The 22559-nt window shown below is 34.3% G+C and overlaps 1 protein-coding gene across 1 annotated transcript in view; it reads right to left on the bottom strand.

Annotated features, from left to right (window-relative positions):
- Positions 1-1005: 1005 nt before the first annotated feature.
- BCHE (butyrylcholinesterase) overlaps positions 1006-22559 on the bottom strand; it is a 58085-nt gene continuing 36531 nt past the window's right edge. Inside the window, exons 3-4 of the mRNA XM_010952068.3 lie at positions 14866-15032; positions 1006-9124 (exon numbers count right to left, since the gene is read on the bottom strand). Coding sequence (XP_010950370.1) covers positions 9000-9124; positions 14866-15032 — 292 coding nt within the window. The 3' untranslated portion in view covers positions 1006-8999. The remainder of the gene's footprint in view (positions 9125-14865; positions 15033-22559) is intronic.

Here is a 22559-nt window from a genome sequence, read left to right as displayed (position 1 = left end):
AATAAAAGGAGGCTTTAAATACTGATGAGTATATAAGCAGATTATATAAAGTAAGTCTGAGAGTTATAGAACCTATTATAATGAAAATAAATTATTGGTGGAAGTGCTTCTCAGACTGAAAACTGGAGCACTGTGATTCAGGAAAAATAATTTTCTAGTTCTTGTGACTATTTGATGGTGTTGACATGCACTTTCATTTGTCTTTTCTGTAGAAGAATTAATACCAATATTGTACCAATATTGTAATCACCAGTTGATATCACAACAGCTGAGTTACTTATTCTTGGGTGGCACATCTCTGAGTTTCCGATGAAAGATTTCTGACACCCTGATTTACCTTAAGTTTTTGAGGATGTGCTTTTTTTCTTCTATTTCCAGCACAGAAATTTCTGCACTGATGTCACATGTAATTGCAACCTAAACCCCTTTACCTTTTTAGAATAAAAAAATCTTTAAAAGTGCAGATCAGCAGCATTTGAACTCTACCATTTTAACTAATCATATTTCTGTGCTGAAAACTGAGCCAGACACAGAACAAACAGACCTCTGAGAATGAATCCTGGTGCATCCATAGCCATGCAAGGCTGAAATAACATGAAACAAAACCAACAAGAAAAGTGAAGAATAAACTGAAAGAGAACATTGCTAAGGCAGTTTTCTGTCTACTGCAGCATCTTGTAGTGGAACCCAGATAAGCATCCTTTCTGTAGCAGAGTCCTCCACTAGAATTTCCTCTTAGAACCTAACAGATATTGGATTTCCCCACTGATTAAGTCCAAGTTATATGAAATATAATCTGTCTCCTCTTCCTGTGCCGGTGCCTGAAGGATTAAATCAGGAATCCCCACTTATTTATAACTGCCAAAATTTATTTCAACATTTATATTACATAATACAGTGTTAGATTTACAGGAAAATGACTCATCTGAAAGGAATGTCTATATCTAAAGATAACTTGCTTTTTAAAACTCTGCTAGTACAGAAATAAAAGAAAATTTTAGAATATTTATGAATATATAAAAACTTATTTTTAAAAGATTAAATGAATTTTTTTACTTATGAAGTTGTAACAATGAATTATGAAGAGAAAATAAGTCAAAGTAAGTAAAACTATATGAGATGCAAAAAAATATAAAACTTAGTGAAAATAATGATGGTAATAAAATTAGATATAGAAAACAAACCTGGGAGGAGAAGCAAACACTAGAAGGAAATTTTCTCAAATTAGAGTATTTCTGAGGAAAGGAATAAAAAACAATTAAAGTGAGGCTACAGTGGGACAGATTCAGGTAATCTGACTCATGTGTAATAGGACTACAGGAGGTGAGAAAAAAGTAGACAGAGCACAAATAACAAAAATATATACATGTGAACACTTTCACCAAATAACGATATATACTAACTGGAAGATTGAAAATACCTCTGAAAACCTAGGAAAAATTATGTTAGATAAATAATATTTAGATATAACTTGGTGAAATAATACATATATATGTACATAGATGTAGTAGTTTCTTATGGCTGCTATAATACATTAACACAAACTTGATGGCTTAAACAATGGAAATTGATTCATTCACAATTCTGGACATTAGAAATTTGAAATCCATTTCAATGCATCAAAACCAAGGTGTCAGCAGGGCCATCTTCCCTCCATAGTCTCCAGGGAAGAATTTATTCTTTGTCTCTTCTACTTCAGGTGGCTGCTGGCATTCCTTGGCTTGTGGCCACATCTCTCCAAACTGTCTCCAGTCACATTGCCTTCTCTTCCTTGTCAAATCTCCCTCTGTCTCTCTCTTACAAGGATACTTGTGATTGCATCTGTTGCTCTTGTGGATAATCCAGTAATATCTGCCTCTCTCAAGATCTTCAACTTAATCACTTCTGCAACATTATTTCATGCATTATAAGACAACATTTACAAGTTCCAGAGATTAGGAAGTGGATGTCTTTGGGGGTAGCACTATTTAATCTGTGAATTATATGTATGTATGCATGTACGTGTAAATCTTGCAAGCATCCAAATAGATTGTATGCATGGAAACAAAAATCTAGTTACTCTTAGACTTTCAGTCTGTAGAGAATACTATGGAGTTGAGGAAAATATATTTAAATGGTGATATTATAGATTCAATCAAATTGTCACTTATTTGTGAAGACAATCAAAAGATTTTCTCAGCTATAAAAAGGCTTAGTTTACTTCTCCTGAAGAAAAAATTCTGTTGAATTATAGATGGATGGGAGATGAGTCACGATTAGAAACTTGAGAATAAGGGAGGTTGTTTTACAAAGATCTGGCAAAAAGCACTATAGTTGCACAGAGACTTAAACATCAAATTAAGTCTCAGTGCTAGACTGCTGGCTCTACTCAGTCCAGATTCACACTCAGTCTCTAGGTAATCTTCAGTCCTGTGGCTTCATGTACCATCTTCATGCTGGAGACAGCCTAATCCCCAACTCTGATCTAGACCTCTCCCCTCAACTCTACTTTCACTTAACAGTGTTCTCCTTGTTTCTTCCTTAGATACCTAGTGTGCATCTGAAAGCTAACATGCTCTGAACCAAAGCCTTATTTCTATTTAGACCTGCTGAACCTACAACTTTCCTTGTCTCAGGATATGATAAATCCATTCAGCCAGCTATTTAGACAGAAAATCTTGTATTCAAGGTTTGTTTTTTGGAAAATCCTTTGGCTATTGCTTAGAAATGTAATAAACATGATACCTCTTACTTCTCTACAGCTAATATCTAGCTCAAGGCATTCTTCTCTCTTGCCAGGAGTAAACAACTTCCTCTATGCCCACTCTTGCCTTCTTATAGTCTAGCCTCCAAAGGACCAGGGTGCTGCTTTTGAAATAAAATGTGAGTATGATTATGTAACTCATCTGTTCAAAGCCCTGTAATGGCTTCCGATCTGCCCCTCTCCTCACTTCCTGACCTCATCCCCTACCACTCCCCGATCTCCTCCAGCAGCTTAGGCCTCCTACCTGTTCCTAAACACAGTAAGTGAGATTTCCCCAGGGCTTCTCATATGTTCCTTTTGCCTGAACTTAATTGAGACAATGTCCCAAAACATTCCACTACTGAATTTCTTTAGATGAGATCCAAGCCAGACTCACTTTACTGAAATTGACATGCCTTTGAGTGATGATATAATGTGATAAATCAAACACTTTTCATTAAGGCATGAGCATATAACAGTTCAAATTATTGTTCTTCCAAGGGATAGTGACAGTCAAAAGGAAGTTGAAAAGATGATTGAAAGACATCTTAGAAAAAATTGGAATGTTTTTCAGGCATTGAAAAATGCACGTGAAAAGGTAGAATTCCAGACAGCAGTGCCAACAAATGACCAAGAACTTTAGGTGCTCCAGAATTTAAGGCACTCCTTTGTAGCCTTCGATCTAGTCTAAGTAAATTGCTGCCTCTCTAACTGGCTGTAACACCAGGTGAACTGAGCGTGAGAACGTTGCTCACTCTCTGTCTTTGAAAACTTCAGAAACCTTAGAAGAAAGAAGGAATAGCATTCTGTTAGCCTTCTCACTTAATATTTTGCACATGACTTCAAAGAGACAACTCCAAGGGAGATTATTAAAATTTTATCTTTCATGGTTATGTGAAAATGTTAATTCACTTACCAAAGAGAATATTATACACACATTTGGTTTAAAATTGAAATGCCACAGCAGATGTTAGCATTTGAGTTTTTCACTCACTTATTACCTTGCACAAAGATAGTAACTTCAAAATTAGCATATTACAATGTTGTAAAACAATGATAGCACATTCCAACTAAAGAAAACCAGGGGAATGTCTTACAGGCAGTGGGAAAGGAAGAATCCTCTTGGACTAAAAATGTTATTTTGTGCTTGGGACGATAGACCAAGAGACTCATTTCCATTGATGTGGTGAGAAATAACAGCTAAACCAAATTTTGTGCCTCCTGAAACTCCTCTCTTTCTGGAAATCATCTTTAAGAAAAATAAAATACAGTTGCGTACTGTGCATTCAAGGGGGTCCTTGCAAGGAGGATTCCTAAAGTTTAACTTATTAGCTTTATGATACACTTTTTATCCCCCTGGGAAAATGTTATTTTTTGTTCCCATAGGCCTAAGAGTATAATGAAAATTTGTATCAAAGATGTACATGTAATGCTTTATATCACCAGTAACTCCTAGATCACAGCACATGAATCTCTAGTTATTCCTTTGCATGAGTGAAAAAGAAAAGGAAAGAGGAAAGGATAAAAGAGGGAAAAAAGAAAAAAAAAAATCCTACATGAGAATGAGAGAATCCATTTGTTCACAGCACTTCTATCAGGAAAACATTATGCCCATGGAAAATTAAATTTAATGTAGAAGGGAAGAAAAAAATACAATAGAACATTAAGAAATGTTAAAAATGAAAAATGTCAAAAACTTGAAGTTAACACCAAAATTCAAATTATCATCTAAGGTCTAAAAAATATTAGAAAAAAATTACTAAAAAATAGGTAGTCAGCGCTTCATAAATTCTAGTTCTGCTGCCCTCTTCACTAGGTAAGAGAAATACTCTTTTGAAGGATGTTTGCTGCACGAAAATATTTGTATTTTCCTGATATAGTAGTAGAAAGTTGGTAGAAATGTGAGTATGCCCTAGACATTTTAAGTGTTGGATTTTGGTTTAGGCTGTTAAAGTGAAAATTGCACTGGACAGTGTTCAACTGTCAAGAAAGACTTTGTTCAAGGCTACTGCAATAGGGGAGAGACTGAATCCAACTTCCTGAAACAGAAGATGTGAGGTTTGTTAAGTGCTGAGGTGAGCTAGTGGAAAAGTACTGGAGGACGTTCAGGGAGGGCTGACCAATGGGATGTGTTCAGCATATAGAGTTATTCCTGAGTTCGCAGTGTTTCCTTCTGGAATTAGGCCATCTGGTAATTGGTTCCCAAAGAAGTTCAGCTCCTCCCTTCCCATAGAGACTGAAAGATGGAAGCACCATCTCTTTTAATGTTTAGTTTTAAAATGATGGTTCCCAGGTCTGTGAGAAAGACATTTTCTGGGTAGTAAAACTGGCAAGAGACTGAGGATTTATTTACATTTCAAAGGGGGCAGAGAAATAATTTACAAATCCAAGATTTTTGAAATAAATTCTCTAAGAAACAAGAGGTTAGAGGCCCGCAGCCAGGAAGAAATCTGTCTAAACTTTAGTCAAGCTGAGAGTAACATTAAGGCTAACTTGGTCAAAGCAATGACTTTGAGTTTATATTCCACATTGTATTAGCTATACTAGTAACATTACTCTGATTTTTATCCCTCTTTGACTAAAACTGGGAGTGGCTATCCTAGGTAGATGATAAATAGATGAGTGATAGATATATAGATAGGTAGATAGATAGATCATTCACTTGGAATATTCATTTCAAGGATTTTAGAATGCTTAACGTTGTTAAATATATTTTCATAGTTTATTCTCCACAGACTTCTTTGGTAAGTTGTTCTTTTTTTTTTTTTTTTTTTCCTCCCTTTTTCTTCCTGAACCATTGAAGGGAATCAGAAACAATTAAAACAGAATGGAAGGTCTCACTTCAGAAAAACAAGGTAATTCAGTAATTGCCTCAAGCAAAAGACTTCTGCTAATTCTTCTAAGGAGAAAAACAACTCTGAGTACTAACCTACCTAGTTTAATCATCATTAAGTAATTAATCCTAACAACATCTCTTTATGAGCCTGGCAAGAATGGTTACTTGTGCATATTTTTGAGAGCTCACAAGACAGTCAATTTTTACATAAAAAGTGCAATGGAAAATGCGAATTAAAATTCTGATTCCTTATCTTGAATCTGTATTACTATTATCAATTATTGTCAATTGAGCAAATTCTGGGTTAACTCAAAGCAAACAATGATCTTCTGTAATAACTGAAGTTATATAAACTACTGTAAAACATTATATATATATATTTCATGTACTCTTTCTTATTTTTCAAACATTTTCTCCCAAAGCGTATACTTATGGTAAAAATAATATCCTGAAAAGTTGACCTTCTAGTATGGAGGTCTTTGGGAAAAAGTATGCATGCCAAGTTTATTCTATACATTCAGAAATCTCTGTTTACAGTTCCTTGTTCAGAGAAAAATAATGAGGTCCTCAGATATCAGTAACAAGTACATTTTTTTCTCACATAAAATTGCAAATTTTATAGTTACCTGATTGTAAGTATTAAAACAGTATGAATATCCTCCCAGTTCTTTAACCATCTAGAATGGGTCATTAGTCTCCAAACTTTGCTGTACATTGGTATAATCAGAGATCATTAAGAAATACCCTTTCCTGGCTCACACGCTCACACTGTGATTTAGTTGGTATGGGGTGTGGCACGGATGCTGGAATTTTTAATAACTTCCCAGGTAATTCTAATACTTAATCATGTTTGGAAACTATTGATCTACAGTTTCTTCTCTAGGGATAGTATTGTCCTTAAACCTGTGAAGACAAACAGTGCTATCATAGAAAAATGGACCAGTGCATCCCAACTTGTGGAAATCAGAATCACTAGGGAAACTTAAAATTCCTGATGTCCAGGTTCTACTCAAGAGATTCTAATGTGTAGTCAAGGTTGAAAGTTGAGAATCATGGAGCTAAATACCCATATATCAATGTGAAATTTTCTACTACATATATATCTGCAGTTCCCTATCTCATCACTGTTTCTGCCCTGAAACTCTCAAGTACCTAGGATAGCCCATGTGGATAAACTCAATTCCATCTCCACAGGTGGCAGCAGTAGTGGCTCTCCTCCTCCTCCTCACCTCTACTCTTTTTCTTCCATGCTTACACTTCTTTTTTCCACGCTTCTTCCTGGCTCCCTAAAGATTCAGAATGCAATTTTCCAGCTACATAGTGGACCTGAACTCTGCTTCTCTCATCCTCCCTTTCATTCACTCAATCAACAAGCACCTACACCGTGCGATGGCAATGTGCAAGCAGTTCCCACAGGGGATCCAGCGATGAATCTCACAATATCAAGGCATTGACAGTTAATTGCCTTGGAAATTCAGGGGTTTTTTCACCCTTCAAGGTACCATAAAGAATTAAAGTAGGCTAAGAAAATGGGCAATGTCTGGAGAAGAAACCAGCTTTCTTTTGGTGAGATAAATGAGTTTCTGCACTGCATGTGTATGGTTATTTGTGTTAGCAGTCACTTCTAAAACCACTATATCCCTTCTATTTCTCAAGAGCTGATAATTCTAATGGTGAGATTTCAGACCAGGGATGAGACAGAGCAAGGAAAATCAAACTCACGAAACAGGAATAATTGAATAAGGAAATTTCTTCATTTCTCTTTTCCCCTTCCTTCCTTCCTCTGTTCCTTCCTTCCTTCTTTCTTCTTTGCTTTCCAGAAAAGTTGTGAATCTTAGATGTTGTTCACATTTGGATATAGTATTAGACTTGTGGTGTGGCTATATAAAGGTTTTACATTTTCTGTCCCCTGCAAACCTGTAATACTTTTCCCAAATTTTGACTGAAAATATTTCTCACTCAGTTATGACAATATTATGTGTCCCTTCAATTAATTTGTAAATAAAATGTTTTCCAATTACAGCAGAAGCATATCAAAATGACTATTGTGTTTTATCACAACTGATTTAATGTATTAATATATTGTATGTTAGAGGTTTATATATTAATTAAAATTATATCTCTATATTTAATAAAGACATATTCTATTTATATTTATAAAGTACATTTTATCTCTTACATTGCTTTTTAATATTTGATTAGATGACCATTTGATCATCATATGACCATCTTTGAGTGACAGTTTGAGTGAGGATGGCAGACTCATATTGGATCTAACTATAGACATTATGACCAATGAACAATGAGACTTGGTTTAACCAACATTTTACAGACCTGTAGGCTCACTTTAGCCGGTCCTGACTGCTAGTCTTCATTAGCAGAGTCAGCAAATACTGCCCTTTCCTAGAACTTGAAATTCCCTGGTTTCTCCTGTTTAGTGAATGACTTAGTGATTTATTCACTGGGTGTGTTCCCTTGCCATGCAAGGTAGTAAGTGCAACTTTCTAACTTTTTAAATTATTAAAACAATATCATTTGTCCGCAGAAAGTAAAACCTTTTTTTTTTTTACCCTCCTGTTGAACAATTTCTCTAGTAAAATCCTAACATTTCTAGGTCCAGCCTAGGGTTCCCTTATTCCAGATGGTACATGATTTCTGAAATTGTTCAATGTAGACTTCTGCTCATCCACATTTTAAAAAAATTTTTTAGTTACAAGAAGAATAATTTACATATGAACATGTTTGGAGAGAGCTAGTGAGGAAGAAAAGAGTTGAAGAATGAGGAATATAATTTGAGGACTCTAAGCATACATATTTTAAAAAATACAGAACATAACTATTTATATTCTTTTACATTTTGTCTCTTGGTAGTGGCATTTGGTTTCTATCTTAAGGTGTTTCCAAGTGACCTGGCCTCTTATTTTAAGATTCTCTCCTGCCTTTACGTAAAAAAACCAAAGGGACCAAGTATTTTCTGTTTGTGTTAATGTATCATATTGACATTAAATGCATAAATTAATTAAAGAAAATAGTATTAATTACAGCCTCTAATGTTTCAAGACCTTATCCATTTTAAAAAGATGCCTTTTATGAGTGGTTATGAAAATAAACTTGAGACTGAAAACAGAATATACTTTTTAAGGGAAAAGAATTTTTAAAGTTATTCAGGAAAGAGAGTTTGAAGCTGCAAGTTGTTTTAATATCCATATAATTAATTCCTGAACTTTATAATGTGAAATTTAATTAAACTTGTTCTAGCCACTTGAGTTGTGAAATGCTAGGTAAGGTACTAAGTGAAAGATCTGAGGAATCGATACTATCCTTCTGGCATTTTCGTTTCAGCCACATAATAGCTTTCTTACGAGGAGTGTAAGAGAGTCCCTGAAATTTTTCCCTTAATCTACAGGAAAATGAACATTCTAGAAAGGGTAAATCTATTAATTAGAGACCTGCACAGCTTTCTTTCTTGCTAGTGTAATCGTTAAATTGATTTTTCCAGTCCATCATGTAATTGTTCCACCGATGGAATCCTGCTTTCCATTCTTGTTCCACTTCATCAATATTTTCTGTAAAACATGGAATGAATTGTATTAATCTAAATTTTAATCTCTGTTTACGTTAATTGAAAAATAATTTTGATTGCAGACGTCATTTTCTCCAAGTACACTGCACAGCAATTTTTTATTCTTCATTACTTATTTATCAGCTTCTCTGACTACTTGAAAAGATTTTAGTGCAATTTTATACATTATATGACAATGCAAATAATAGATGTGTACAAAATATACATACCATAAAATGCAAGTTTGTGTATTATATTACATCAAATTGTTACATTACATATATTTGCTTTAGTTTCTAAGATGTATAAATATTATTCTCTTTGCTTGACCCAGCCATGCATAACAAAAAGTTCATTTAATGCATCTCATTTACATATATAATTATAAAGCAGAGTATTATTTCTGATGAAAATACTTATATTTGAATATTTATTAATGCATAGGAGGACTTTTAATTGGCATTCTGTATAGATTTTACACTCATCCCATATCAATATATTTTTAATTCAAAGCAATGCCTGGTTATTGAAAGCATTTTATTGAAACTACTAAATGATAGAAGTTTATTAATTGCTTCACAAATTAGAAACATGACTAAGTAAATCTCTGCTTTCCAGCAGTTTGCAAAGTGTATGTATGTGTCAGGGGAGAGGAGTGTTTATACCAGAAATAATGTGAGGCAATGAACCAAAAAGCATTTATGTGCTACAAGAACCTTGAAATTTTGATATATTTGAAAGTGTATTACATTAAAAAATAAAGTTTGTGAACAGTAGAAACTCTTAAATTACAAATGTTTAAAACCATATATTTATGTTCCTAATAGAAATAGACATGATAAAGCTAGAAGACAGTTTAAAGCTAGAAGACAGTTTAAATTATAAGTCATATGCATTTGTAGTTCTCTTACTTTTTAAGTTTTTAGGATACTGAGCTATAGTCACTGGATTAAAAACAAAATTTTAAGTCATTTCAACTGTTGTAAAAATAAGGGCTGACAATTTTTTAAAATATAATTTTCAGTTAGGAATTTTGAAATTAATTATAACTTTGCAAAATGTTAATTTGGAAAAGAAAATTCATGTGCTCTCATACTATGTTATAATGTATGTGTAAAAGTGTTTCTTTTCATTCATATTATTAACAATGGAGCACATTCAGTGATTCATTTTTAATTTATATGAAAATCAAAATATTTAAAACATTTGTACTGCCATTAAAAGATCCCCTGTAATTTAGGATATATTTAGGTTTAAAATGTTCATAATGCTTGGACATTGGACAAATATCTGAGAATTTATACAAAAATATCCTATTTTTATGTAAAATGCTTTTTAAAAGGTCAATGGCTATAATTTTTTGTGAATAAAAGAATTTTTCTAAAGAGTCGAAAAACATTCAATGTGGAAGAAGGATGTTAAATATTATACTAAATAATCCATGCTTGTGTTCTTTTTTATAATAATTAAATGCTGTTTTAAATGTTACTTACACAAAATAAGGACTCTGAAGTTCAGAAATAACAAAATTTTTGATACAGCAATTAAAAGATAGGTAATTTAGCATTTAAACCATGAATATTAATATTTAGAGAAAAGGTCCCAAATCTGATTTTCTTTTCTTCCTCATGGAATGATACCCAATCCATTGATTCATATAAATGTAAATTTATTTCCTCATGTATCATATTCAGACAACTATACAAGTTAGTTATTGAAATAGTTTGCTTTTTAGTGTACGAGTGCTTTGTAAACCTGAGTACATTTTTCCTTTAGAAGTACTGAACATTGATTGAGACAATAAAATATGAAACAGTTAATTATTTTCTAACAGAACCCAAAGGAACTGAATACACCATAATAAGAAGATAATTAAAAAATGAGTCCCATGTCGTAAATCAAAATCAAAACTAGTTGTGTTTCTCCTCTCCCTCGTCTCCTCTTCCCCTCACGCTGGAATACTATGTAAGTGGCTATAGATGCATTGTCATCATCAGTGAGATGTAGGTCTACTTGGTTTGTAGTTAACGTGGTACTGTGGTGTGATATAAAGAAAAGAACATCAGTATAGGCTTTGGAGTGACATGGGCTAAAATTCTAGCTCAGTCATTTACTATCTTAGTGACAGAGAAAAAATTCTTAACTTCTCAAATGAGTTTTCCAAATGTAGGTAGGGTTGGTAATTCCTCTTTTGCAGCATTACCATGAAGGGTAAATGAGATGGTGTGTACACTGTGAAATCAAGCTCTGTGCACCCATTGGGAGCTGTGCAAATGAACTGACTGCCCTTACAAAAATTTATTCCTAATTTTGCTCTCTATTGAATCTGTATACAGCTAGGTCAATACCAGTAGTTCATAAACATATTGACACAACTTTTTCAGGAGTTTTGTGATCTTTGTTTTGCTCATATCGTGTCTCATTTGGGGAGGAAAAAGGTCAGGCTCTCTTCCCTACCAAAAGAGTGATAATAATACAGCTTTTTTTTTTTTTTTTGGCTTGTCAATTAAAAAAGGGTGAGCGATGTTTCACCAGAGCTGAGTCTATTTAGCTAAGTCTGAGGCATTAAGACAGAACACAAGAGAGGTGAGTCAACCCCAAATTATTAATGGAGATGAAGTTAGAAGAGGATGTTACATTGACATTGAATTGCAGTGAGCACTATAATAAAGAAATGACATATTTCCTGTATTCTGAGAGTTCATTAAAAATCTCTTCTGTCCCCTTTATGTGCTTATTTCCCTGTTTGTCAACCAGTTATTCAAATTACCAAAAAATTCGTAATTCTTTACACAGCAATCAAACTTATTAGTTGTCCTGTTGTAATTTGGAGCGTGTGGTTGTGAACTACTAGAAACTCAGGATGAGTTTTGTGAAGACTTCATGGGCTTTTCCAGTGAAACAAATAGATAATTTGATCTGACTGTCAAGTTTCCCAAAGCCTTTTGTTTGTTTTGCTTTGCTTTTAACAAGGAATGGAAAATTCAAACACGAAAACAGCAAAATTAGTCTGATCTTTTTCTTCAAACCACCTTTCCACTATCTCATCTTTGTTTGCCACTCTTGCTAACTGATTTGCAAATAGCAGTAAATGAATCCAAAGTGACGGAATCCAAGAGGTATCTCAGCTCTTAAATTTATATTCGGTCTTCTTTAGTTGTGGCAAGCAACAGTGTTTCATGATTCATTCAAAGGCGAAAGGAGGAACCACTGGATCTGATGTTTTTCTTTACTGGGGAAGATATGAAGGTCAATTTTTTTCCTCTGAATAAATTTACTTTCTCAATTTTAGTGAAAAATACTGATATATGATTGACATTGAATGGGTTGTTCTTCCACTAGCCTTTCTTTTTTCGAATAATTATATTACTGAGTTACATTCCTAGCAAAAAATCTTAATTTGATAACAGTTGAAAAAAAATGTGCATTTTATTTCTTGCAAGTGCATGCAGTAATAGCATAGGCACGTGCTGAAGGACAAGCTGAAAATTAAGTGCTAGAATTTGTGTGTTTAAACAAGTCTTCAGGATTATTATTTTTTTTTTTTTTGGAAAATATGCATTGCTTAAATGTAAACTACTGCTCATGTGGTACTTCTAATGCTTAAACTCATGGGTTTCCGTGAGTAAGGTAAACATTTCTCCTTTTAAGAAATCCAATCAGTAGTTATTCTTTGAAATTTTCCTTTATTTGTAAAGCTACCTTTTAAAAAAATACTGTTTTCATAAAACCTTCACCTAGGTCATCTAAGTAACCTTAATTTTCAGAACATTAAAGATTAAAATGTTTGAAGTTTTGTGACTTGAAAAATATAAGGTACAGTAAGAACATATTAATCTTTTTAAACCCCCTACATTATTTTTTATAAAGCCTAAAAACATTGCATTTCAAACTGGTTTTGTTTAAATGTAAACATTTTTATTATTAATGAATACCTTGCTGATGTTATGACAATTACATCATACATTTACTAAAAAAATTTTTAAATATACTTAATATAACTCCTTTGGGGGAATTATCTGAAAAAAATAGTGATAAAATTTAAAATTATGTTTTCAAGATTCATTGGAACCATCCGAGAGCAAGGTATGGTATACCCACACAACTCAGCACTGCTTAGAGTAGAGAGTTGTTCAGCCCTGTGTATGCCAGATGCATACCGCAGCATGTAGTCAAAAACTTAGGAGTTTGTTTATTTAACCTGCTTTATAGTAGCAGACAATTAGAGACAGAGATTTTGAAATACATCTTCAAAAACTGCTGATACTGAAATTGTATTTTATCAACAAATACATTGCAATAGACCACATGTGCTTGAACTAGAAAGAGTCAGTTTGGCTTATAATAAATTAGTCATTTAAAACTTGCCCCCATCCCCTGCTTATTTCCCTACAAATTATGATCTTCTCATTTCAAAAGTATTTTAAGTAAAGATTGAGAATATGTAGTTTATGATATGTTAAATGGTACCTCTTCTGGTCTCTTGGCAGATTAAACGCGTTGCCTCATTGTTATTCACACCCAGAGGACACAAGGGCAGCACTGTAGCTCTGCCAAGGGATGCAGAAGCCCATCTCTCATACATACTGTGTCACAGAGCATTTGGTAACACATGGAGCGCTGGTATAGCGGTAATGTTTCCCAGACAGATGGAGTCCACAATTGTAATTTTGGTGAGCAATGTCTGATAATCAAAAGGCATATAAAACAATCGGATACAACTCTGAGATGCCCACAGTTGCCTGAAACTAACCCCTAACCTCTCTAAGCAAGAAGAAACTAAAAACATCCACTATACTGTGATATCTAATATATAACCTGCAAATTGTGGAGTGTTATGATAAACAGGATGGTAAAGTCTAAAGGACCCGGTTAGCAATATGTCTGGTGGTTGAAAGTCAATTACTTTTATTTGAAAAATACAGAAAATAGACTTGAGGAGCCACATGAGTTATAAACAGCTGGACTTTTTTTTAAAAAAGGCAGTGAATTGGAAATGTCTGTAATTTTTCTCACAGAAAATGTGATCATTTAAGTTGATCACTCAAATTTATTTAAATATTCTCTTACTAATGAATTAAGACTATGCTCATCTGAACCATTTTCCTAGTATCTCCTTATATAAATCTAAGTAATCACTTCCTAAAGAGTAGTTGACTAAATTGCTACCTGTTTATTGTAGTATGTAATGTACGTGCATGCTCTTTAAATATCACCAAGCTCAGAATATTCAGAAATATTTGGATTATGCTTATAAGTATTAAATTTTAGGAGTTTTCTCCCCCTTAGAAATCAAGGTTTCTACTCCTTATCAATAAAATTATTTTTGCTTCTTTTTGAATATAAATTAAATTTAGTTCCATAGTATATTTGTTCAGTTATTCAGGTCAATAAATTGTTTATGTTACATATTTATTTTGTTCATTTATCCATTAATTCACTTCACAGAGATGGGCTAAATGGCAAGTAGTGCCCAATTTTAGTTCCACTATTAGTTTTCATGTTCCTCTAGGGGAATTTTCTATTTTTGTTTTCTTTGTTTAACTACTAAGGTGCTGCTTATATAGTAAACCTTCAACACATATCTAAAATTGCTGGAAGAAAGTTGTTAAAATAATGGACACATTGGAATCAGATAATTGTAAAGTCACAGATGAACATTCTCACCATGTCCTGGATAGTCTATCTTTTCTCCCACTTACATAATTCACAGCCAATTATTTAACCAAATACCAAAAAACACACCTGTCATTTCCAAGACTTTGGGAAAAAAGAGTGTCCAGAATCTGCATTGTTGAGCACGTAGTTTAGTGTACACTTTTGGTGACTCTGTATTCAAGGTTAAATATTTCTGTTCAGGGCTTTTGAAGAGAGGCCATCTAGTACTATTGTTCTGGGTCCCATTTGGATTTCTGAAAAATTAAAGAGAGACATTATAGTCCTACTAAAATCACTATTAGATTAAAAAATATTGTTCTCAAAAACCAATAAGACGAGATTGGGCACGTTCAGGGTGGTATGGCCATAGATGGCAGCAGGCGCCAGCTTTATTGTTTTTGTAACTATGTAAGTTTAAAAAGCTAAAGATCCAATCTGTTCTTAGAAACAATAATTAGTACATATATGTAAACTAACTAACTAAATAAATAAAAACCAATAAAAGCTTTTAAAATATCAGAAAACTGTGGACACAGTCAGAAAAATTGTGGGTTTGTTTGATGATGTCAAGTACATATGAATAGGGTTGAATGCTTTCAGTGCCTTGAAGCACTATGTTAGTTTAAATTGTAAAAATTAAAATTTAAAGAACTTTTTATACACATTTCTATTTAACATACAGGGAGAAAAATATATAAATATATTCTATTTTAAAATACTAATATTTTCTTCTCACTTAAACCTGTGCTTAAGTTTAGGACAATTACAAATCTCCTTATTATGTAATAACCTCATTACTCGAGGACACTGCCTTCAGTCTCATTTTTTAAGTTGATCCCACCTTCTTATAGATCTGTCCACTGCTTAAAGATCTTTCAGTCATTCCCCAGTGGGCTCAGACAAAGGTCAGTGAACATGGTGCCAATGACATTTCCAAGCTTACTTTCAGGTATTTTCTTCCTGGGCCAGCCAACAGGAATCAGGGACAGTTCCTTGGTCTTCCCTCCTCTATTTCACCTCCTTGCCTTTACCTAATATTTCTTCTGCTGGGAATCCCTCCATTTCTTAACATCAGGAGTCTAAGTCAATCCAGAACCTTCAGATTATCTTTTACTGCTGATGTTTCCCATATCTTTAATTGTTATTTCAAAATCAATAACGCTTGACTTTATTTTTCAGAAATTTACAGTTTGGGACTAACTAGCACCTTTGTAGCACTCAATATATATTATTGCCTAGGTCACACATACAGAAACACAAAGAGTAAACATTCTGGAAGTGACTCTGTCTAGTCAGTCGCTGGCGAGTCTATAGATTTCCAGATTTCCTTTTAATGTATTTGTATGATGTTATTAGGAGTCAGACAATGCTCTAGGCTCTAGAAATACAAGTAAATATGGAAAACATAGTTTTCCCCAAGGAATTTACAAGCAAGAACATCCATGAAAACAAAGAACCAACAATATACGGTAGCCTAAATCAACCATAAACAAAGGGACACGAATTGTCAGAAGAGGGAACAATCGTTATGTGTTTGGAAGGAAATTACCTAAAGCAATCCAGACAGAATTATCTAAAGCAAAGGGACAGAATTATCATAGGTATGTATATAATGAGTGTTCATTTTAGTTCAAGTAACAATGAAAAAAGTAGTTTTCTTGGATTCTAGGATAGTGGAGATCCTGTTAGAGTTATAGCTTTAGGATGTAAGTGTTACAGCAGGAAGATCTAACAGCCTAAGAAAATGGTTTAGACTTTAGCTTGTGGGTTTTTACTATTCTGGAGGGATTCTTGACTAGCTGGCTTATTGTAAATATAACATTTTAGAAATATTGACCTAGAGGTGGTACCTAGGCTAATCAACAAATCTATTAAATAGTCACATATACTTCTATCATAAAAGGAAGACTCACGTGATGAGGATAAATAATTCATTTCTTTTCTTAGATTCATCTAACTTAAGCAAAATCATGTAAGAAAAACTCCAGTTGAACTACTCTAAAAGTTCAGCACACAAAATTCTTTATCATTGATTTGAATGATATATAATCTGTATATTATTAATAGATAGAAATTTGGGAGTCGTGACAGTAGGTACACTTTTTCCCCCCAAAGCTTGTGAATCCCTAGAATTTGGAGAGAGAAGCAGGCATTCAGGCAGCATGGTTATCCAGAGGCAGAGTTTGCCATCAAGAACTTGTGTTGAAAAAGTACAATAAATTCCTATTTTATCATTGATGCAGACATATTCAGCCATGAATTCAGGAGCTGTAGAGATAAATCGCTTCATGATGAACTAGTTGATTTTATATAGGAATTGGATGATTTAATAAGAATTATTAATAACCAGAGCTATTCAAGCTAAACCAATATCATAACAGGATTAAACCCTCTTGCTTTAGGGGATTATTTGAAAGAGGTCATGAAGAAAATTTTTCCAGATCACAGATGGCACACTTGTCTAGGTGAATTATGTAGTCTTTTTCTTTTCTTTTAAAGCTTTAGAAACTAACAAGTACAGCTGCTGGAGGCTGCATATTAAACCAGGAGAACTATTGGTCTGATCCGGTACAGCAATTCTTATGTTCCTAAATTGCCCACTTTCCTTCTAATTCGATTCTAATTAACTTATGGCACCATTTAAACTGCACATTCATTTCTGGCTTCTGCAAACGGTGACTTAAACAGAGCTGACTTGTACTTGAGTTCAAGAGCGAAGCACTAATGGCACTGCCAGTGTTCATTTAACAAACTTTGTCCTATGAAATAACTCATGACATTCCAAATTGTGATTCAGAGGTAATCAAATTCCTTTGCCTATGGATGCAGATACAGTTTTCAAAAAGTGATTGAAATAGCTATTGAAGTGATGAAGCATTTTACTCTATAATTTGAAGAAAGCTCCAAAGACTTGAAAACAACCAGAGATACAATTCTCTGCTTATTGGTATCAATTAAAAACTTTGTGAAATACAATATAATTCCCAGATACAGAATTCTGAAACACTGTATAATTTTAATTCCAAAATTGTAAGATAAATTTAAACATGCTGATTTTGCTATCTTTCAAAAATATTTTCTGTTCTGGTTACAAAATAAAGACCTCAAAGCAACTGTACTTCACACTTTCCATGAGATAGAGAAATCTCTTCTCTTTTTGTTACCAGGCTCTTTTTCTAATTTGTGGTATACAAAATGGTCTAAAAATTATCCTTTTTACTCTTCCTCTAATGTAGGATTGAAAAGCTTTAAGAGACAGATTATTCAACCAAAAAAAGCAGAATATCTTTCTAACAACTGTGTTACAGGAAATTACCTGCTTGCCATTGACATCTGAGCACAAGATTTGATAACTCATTTTTGAATAGATTTTTTTTAAGGCACTAATTGACTCAGGATGGCTGATATGAAGAAGCAGGATGCACTCAAATTTCATATATCATTTTTTGAAGTTATAAATTCCAATATTGCTTACCCAGTCCTAACACAGGATTTAAGCTCTTCTTTGATTAAGAATTCAGAGACAGTTATTTCTAACTAAGATATACAGTGATTTTAAAATGAATATATTTTACTGTGCTTTACAATCTAATCTAATGAAGCCATGATTATTAGTTGTAAATTGAAAGACCATCCAAAATTTTCCACTATCATAAGAGGGCTGAGGGAATACAGCATATACTGGATAATTTCTTAAATAGGCAAATATTCATGGAATTATATTCCATGTTTTGTCATGCTTAAATAAAACTGTATTTTAATTTAAAGAAGAAATGGTTATAAGAGAATCTGAATTTGGAGATCAGATCCATTATTTTATTCAATAAACATTAATTGAGTGCATACTATGTCAGGCTTATTTGAATCACAGAATATTCAACAAAGACAAAACAGAAAAGTTCCTGCCTCTTGCAGTTTCATTCTATAAGAAAGATAAACAATAAGGACAATAAAGGAAATACACAGTATATTACACAGTTATACTGCTAGAAATGTTAATAAAGTGGAGAATGGGGATGATAGGAAATGACAGGTGTGTAATATTTTCTCTGTGTGTGTGTGTGTGTGTGTGTGTGTGTGTGGAGAGGCAGTAGTGAGGGAGTGTATAATAATGAATTTGCTTGACTTTTGTTCACATATCCTGGGAGATAACCTCTAAGTGTTTGGAATTTTGCACCATACCTGATAATTTATGCTAACAGGATGACTTAAGTAATGCATCCGATGGTTTTTGCTAATGACGTGACTCAGGATGGGGCTACTCACACTGATAATCTTAGGGAAGGAACTGGGCTCACCAGGAAGACTTACCGAGTGGTCAAAGGTTTGGGACTCAGAACCAAGTGTTACGAGCCTGATCTTCAGGAAGGGGAGGGGCCAGAAGATGGCATTTAACCACATGACCACTAATTCAATCAGCCACGCCTTTATAATGAATCCCCAATAAAACCCTGAACCTCAAGCTCAGGTGAGCTTCCTGGGTTGACAGTTCCCCGTGTGCACACTGCCACCATTGATGCCATGAGGGCACTGCAGCTCTGAGGGCACAGAAGCATTCTGTTGGGATCCTTGTCAGTCCTGTTCTATGTATCTCTTCCTTTGACTGGTTCTGAAATATATTAGAATCTTTTGCTATATTAAAACTGTCATTGTAATTATAGCATTTTTTTCTGAGTTTTGTGAGTCATTCTAGTGGATTATCAAGTCTGAGGGAATACGTGGGGACTCTGAACTTACAACTGATGTCAGCAATCTTGGGCCAACTTGGAAGTCTGAAGGACTGTGCCTTAACTTAGACTTTGGCTAACTCTGGGTAGGGAAACTGCAATATTTGGTAGGAAAGAAACTTTTAAAGAAAGAGTTGACAGAGGAGTGAGCCATGCAGTTTTTTGAAGGAAGACTACTTCAACAAAAGCAATAGAAAGCAAAGACCAAGGGATAGATATGTGCCTGGAATTTTCCAAGAACAGCTTGTAGGAGAGTGTGGCTAGAGTAAAGCCAGCCAGGGAGAGGAGAGTAGGAGGTAACATTATTTAGTGACCTGTATGCTGGTCCTTATCTTTTTACATCTACTCTGAGTGAGAGAGGAAGCGTTTGGAAGATTTGCACAAAGAAAAAACAAGATCTCATATTTTTTAAAAGATCATCTGGGTAAAATTCTGGGAAGGGACTGCAGAGAATCCAAGGCCAGAAGCAGAAACAGAAACAGGAGATCAGTTAAGAGACCACAGGGATAATTTAGGTGAGAGATGATGGTTACTTGAATGCTTGAACCAGGGAAGTCATAGCAGAAACTGAGACATGCTCAGAACTTAAAAATAGTTTGAAGGTAGAGCCCTTGCAATTGACCAATGAATTAGATATGAAGAGAAAGAGCAGTCAAAGATGACTCCAAGGATTCTGGCTTGAGAAATTGGAAGGATGGATGGAGTTGTCATTATTGAGACAAGAAATGCTGCAAGAGGAGGGTACTTGGAGGAAAGTGTCATGAGTTCAGCTTTTCCCACATTTTTAGGAATAACTTCAGCTTTTTCCTTCCTATGTAGGGAGAAGCTCTGTTCTTCCCTACTGTGTATTTCTTCCTTTTCTAATCACACGGAACACTTCTGACACTTCTGGTCACCAAATGTGTGGAGGTTTTTCTCACACAGTAAGCAAGTTTTCAACACCAGCTGGGTGTCCTACAATTTAACTCAGTTCTGACACGATCTACCCAGACAGAGCATCGGCTCTCACAGGTAAGGTCTCAGTCCCACAAGACTGCCCCACCCTCTCAACACACTTCAGACACCAGTGGCGAGCTCAGATCATCCCCTGTGCTGTGTGACCAACCAGCTGTAGACTGAAAGTTCCAATGACCACCCCCCCTCAGGTTTGATAAATTGCAAGAACGGCTCACAGAACTCAGAGAAACATTTATGATTACCAGTTTACTCAAGGATATGATAAAGGATACAGATGAACAGCCAGATGAAGACATACATAGGGTGAGGTCTGGGAGGGCCCAGGGGTCCATGGAGTCGGACTGTTGCCCGCCCCCACCCCAGTGTGGATGTGTTCTCCAGCTTGGAAGCTCTCTAATCCCCACATGACTGGGATTTTATAGAGGCTTCCTCATGAACCATGATCAATTGCTAACTCTTTTTCTATCCCCTCCCCCTATCTACAGGATGAAGGATGAAGCTGAAAATTATCAGCTTCTAATCATGGTGTGGCCTTTCCGGTGACCAGTCCCCATCCAGAGTCTCCTCCTCAGAGCAAAAATTGGCCTGGTGCTCTTATCACTTAGGAATTTACAAAGATTTTAGGACCACTGTGTCAGGGACAGGGTCAAAGACAAAATAACAGACCAAGTGATGCTCCCAGTGTTCTTACCATTTAGGAATGTGTACATTATTAGGAGCTCACCAGGCACAGTGATTGATCTAGATATTTATTATTTCACAACATGTGAAATTTGAGAAAGGAAAATGGTAAGTAAGCAGTTGGAATTTAGTGGTTAATCTTTAATTTATTGAGGGTTTCTCTGCTTTCCATCCAAATGGATTCACAAACTATTTAATGTAGTGTTCTCCTAGGAGCACTAAAAATGTGACCAAATTTACAAATTTCAATACATAAATGATATTTTAAAATTTACATGTTACAGTAAATTAATTCACAGGATTTACAGCACCTGCCCCCTCCCAGATCTTTGGCCTAGGTTTGTCCCACCATCTCTTCAGGACTTCCTTTCACTACAGAAAATTTTTAAATTTAAAAACTACCATTGCAGAGAAAACTATATTTCACAGATGATAATTTAATTTCAGAAAAATCAATACTCTGAGCTAAATAAAGTGAAATTCTGTATCGAATACATTTTTACTATGGCTATAAGTTACTATGGGACGGTTTTAATATGTGCTTTACACATGTAAACTATTTTTTACCATGATAGTTTAACATTTAAATAAAAATAATTGATAACATAGCATATAGCCTGTGCCTAAAGGATCCACGTTTAAAAAGTGAGACGTGCAGATTCAGTACCTTTAGAAAAAAATCAGGAACCAATTGAGCAAAAAGAAAATACAAATGAAACATTCCGTTAGTACCATGATTAGTGGTGGTAGCAGCAAATGAAACATTTCGCAAGTTGCTTCTGTTATTTTGACATGTTTATATAAAGAGCAGACAAAGCAATTTTCATATAGTAAACATATTTACTCTTTGTATTTAAGCAGATGAAGATGAACAGGACTTCCTCACATAAGCTGTTTTAGCAAAATACGGAGATACAGGTGAATGAGTGATACTAATAAACAGCAAAGGATAAAAACTTATTTCTCTCAGGATCATATTCTCTGCTTCACTTTGCATACAGGGAACTCCTTAGGATAAATATAAGCTTTATATATATTTTGAAGTAGTTTTTGATTCCTTCTAGGGGAATTTCTGTGGCTGTAATATATTTATAAAACTGACCAAATTCCACTACTAATTTTGTTCACATTCCAAAATCTGTACAGTCTTTAAAAAGGACCCAAAGATAGCATTCTTAAATACATTAATTAATTTTAATAATTTTTTGTTATATAACCAAATAAAATTAGTTTAATACCCACTGAATTCTATTAAAAAACTGGACATTAATTCATTAATTCATAAGTGCATTACCAGTATTTCAAACATCCTGGTTCCATTTTAATCTATAAGGCTACAGCTTAGGCTGATTAGTTGTATAAAACTTATTCTGAACCTCATGGTTTTCTACAAGCTTCCAAGATAAATGTTTAAAG

Source organism: Camelus bactrianus, chromosome 1 (genome assembly GCF_048773025.1).
Source record: "Camelus bactrianus isolate YW-2024 breed Bactrian camel chromosome 1, ASM4877302v1, whole genome shotgun sequence".
Classification (NCBI taxonomy): Eukaryota; Metazoa; Chordata; class Mammalia; order Artiodactyla; family Camelidae; genus Camelus; species Camelus bactrianus.
This window is presented reverse-complemented; position numbering and strand designations above follow the sequence as displayed.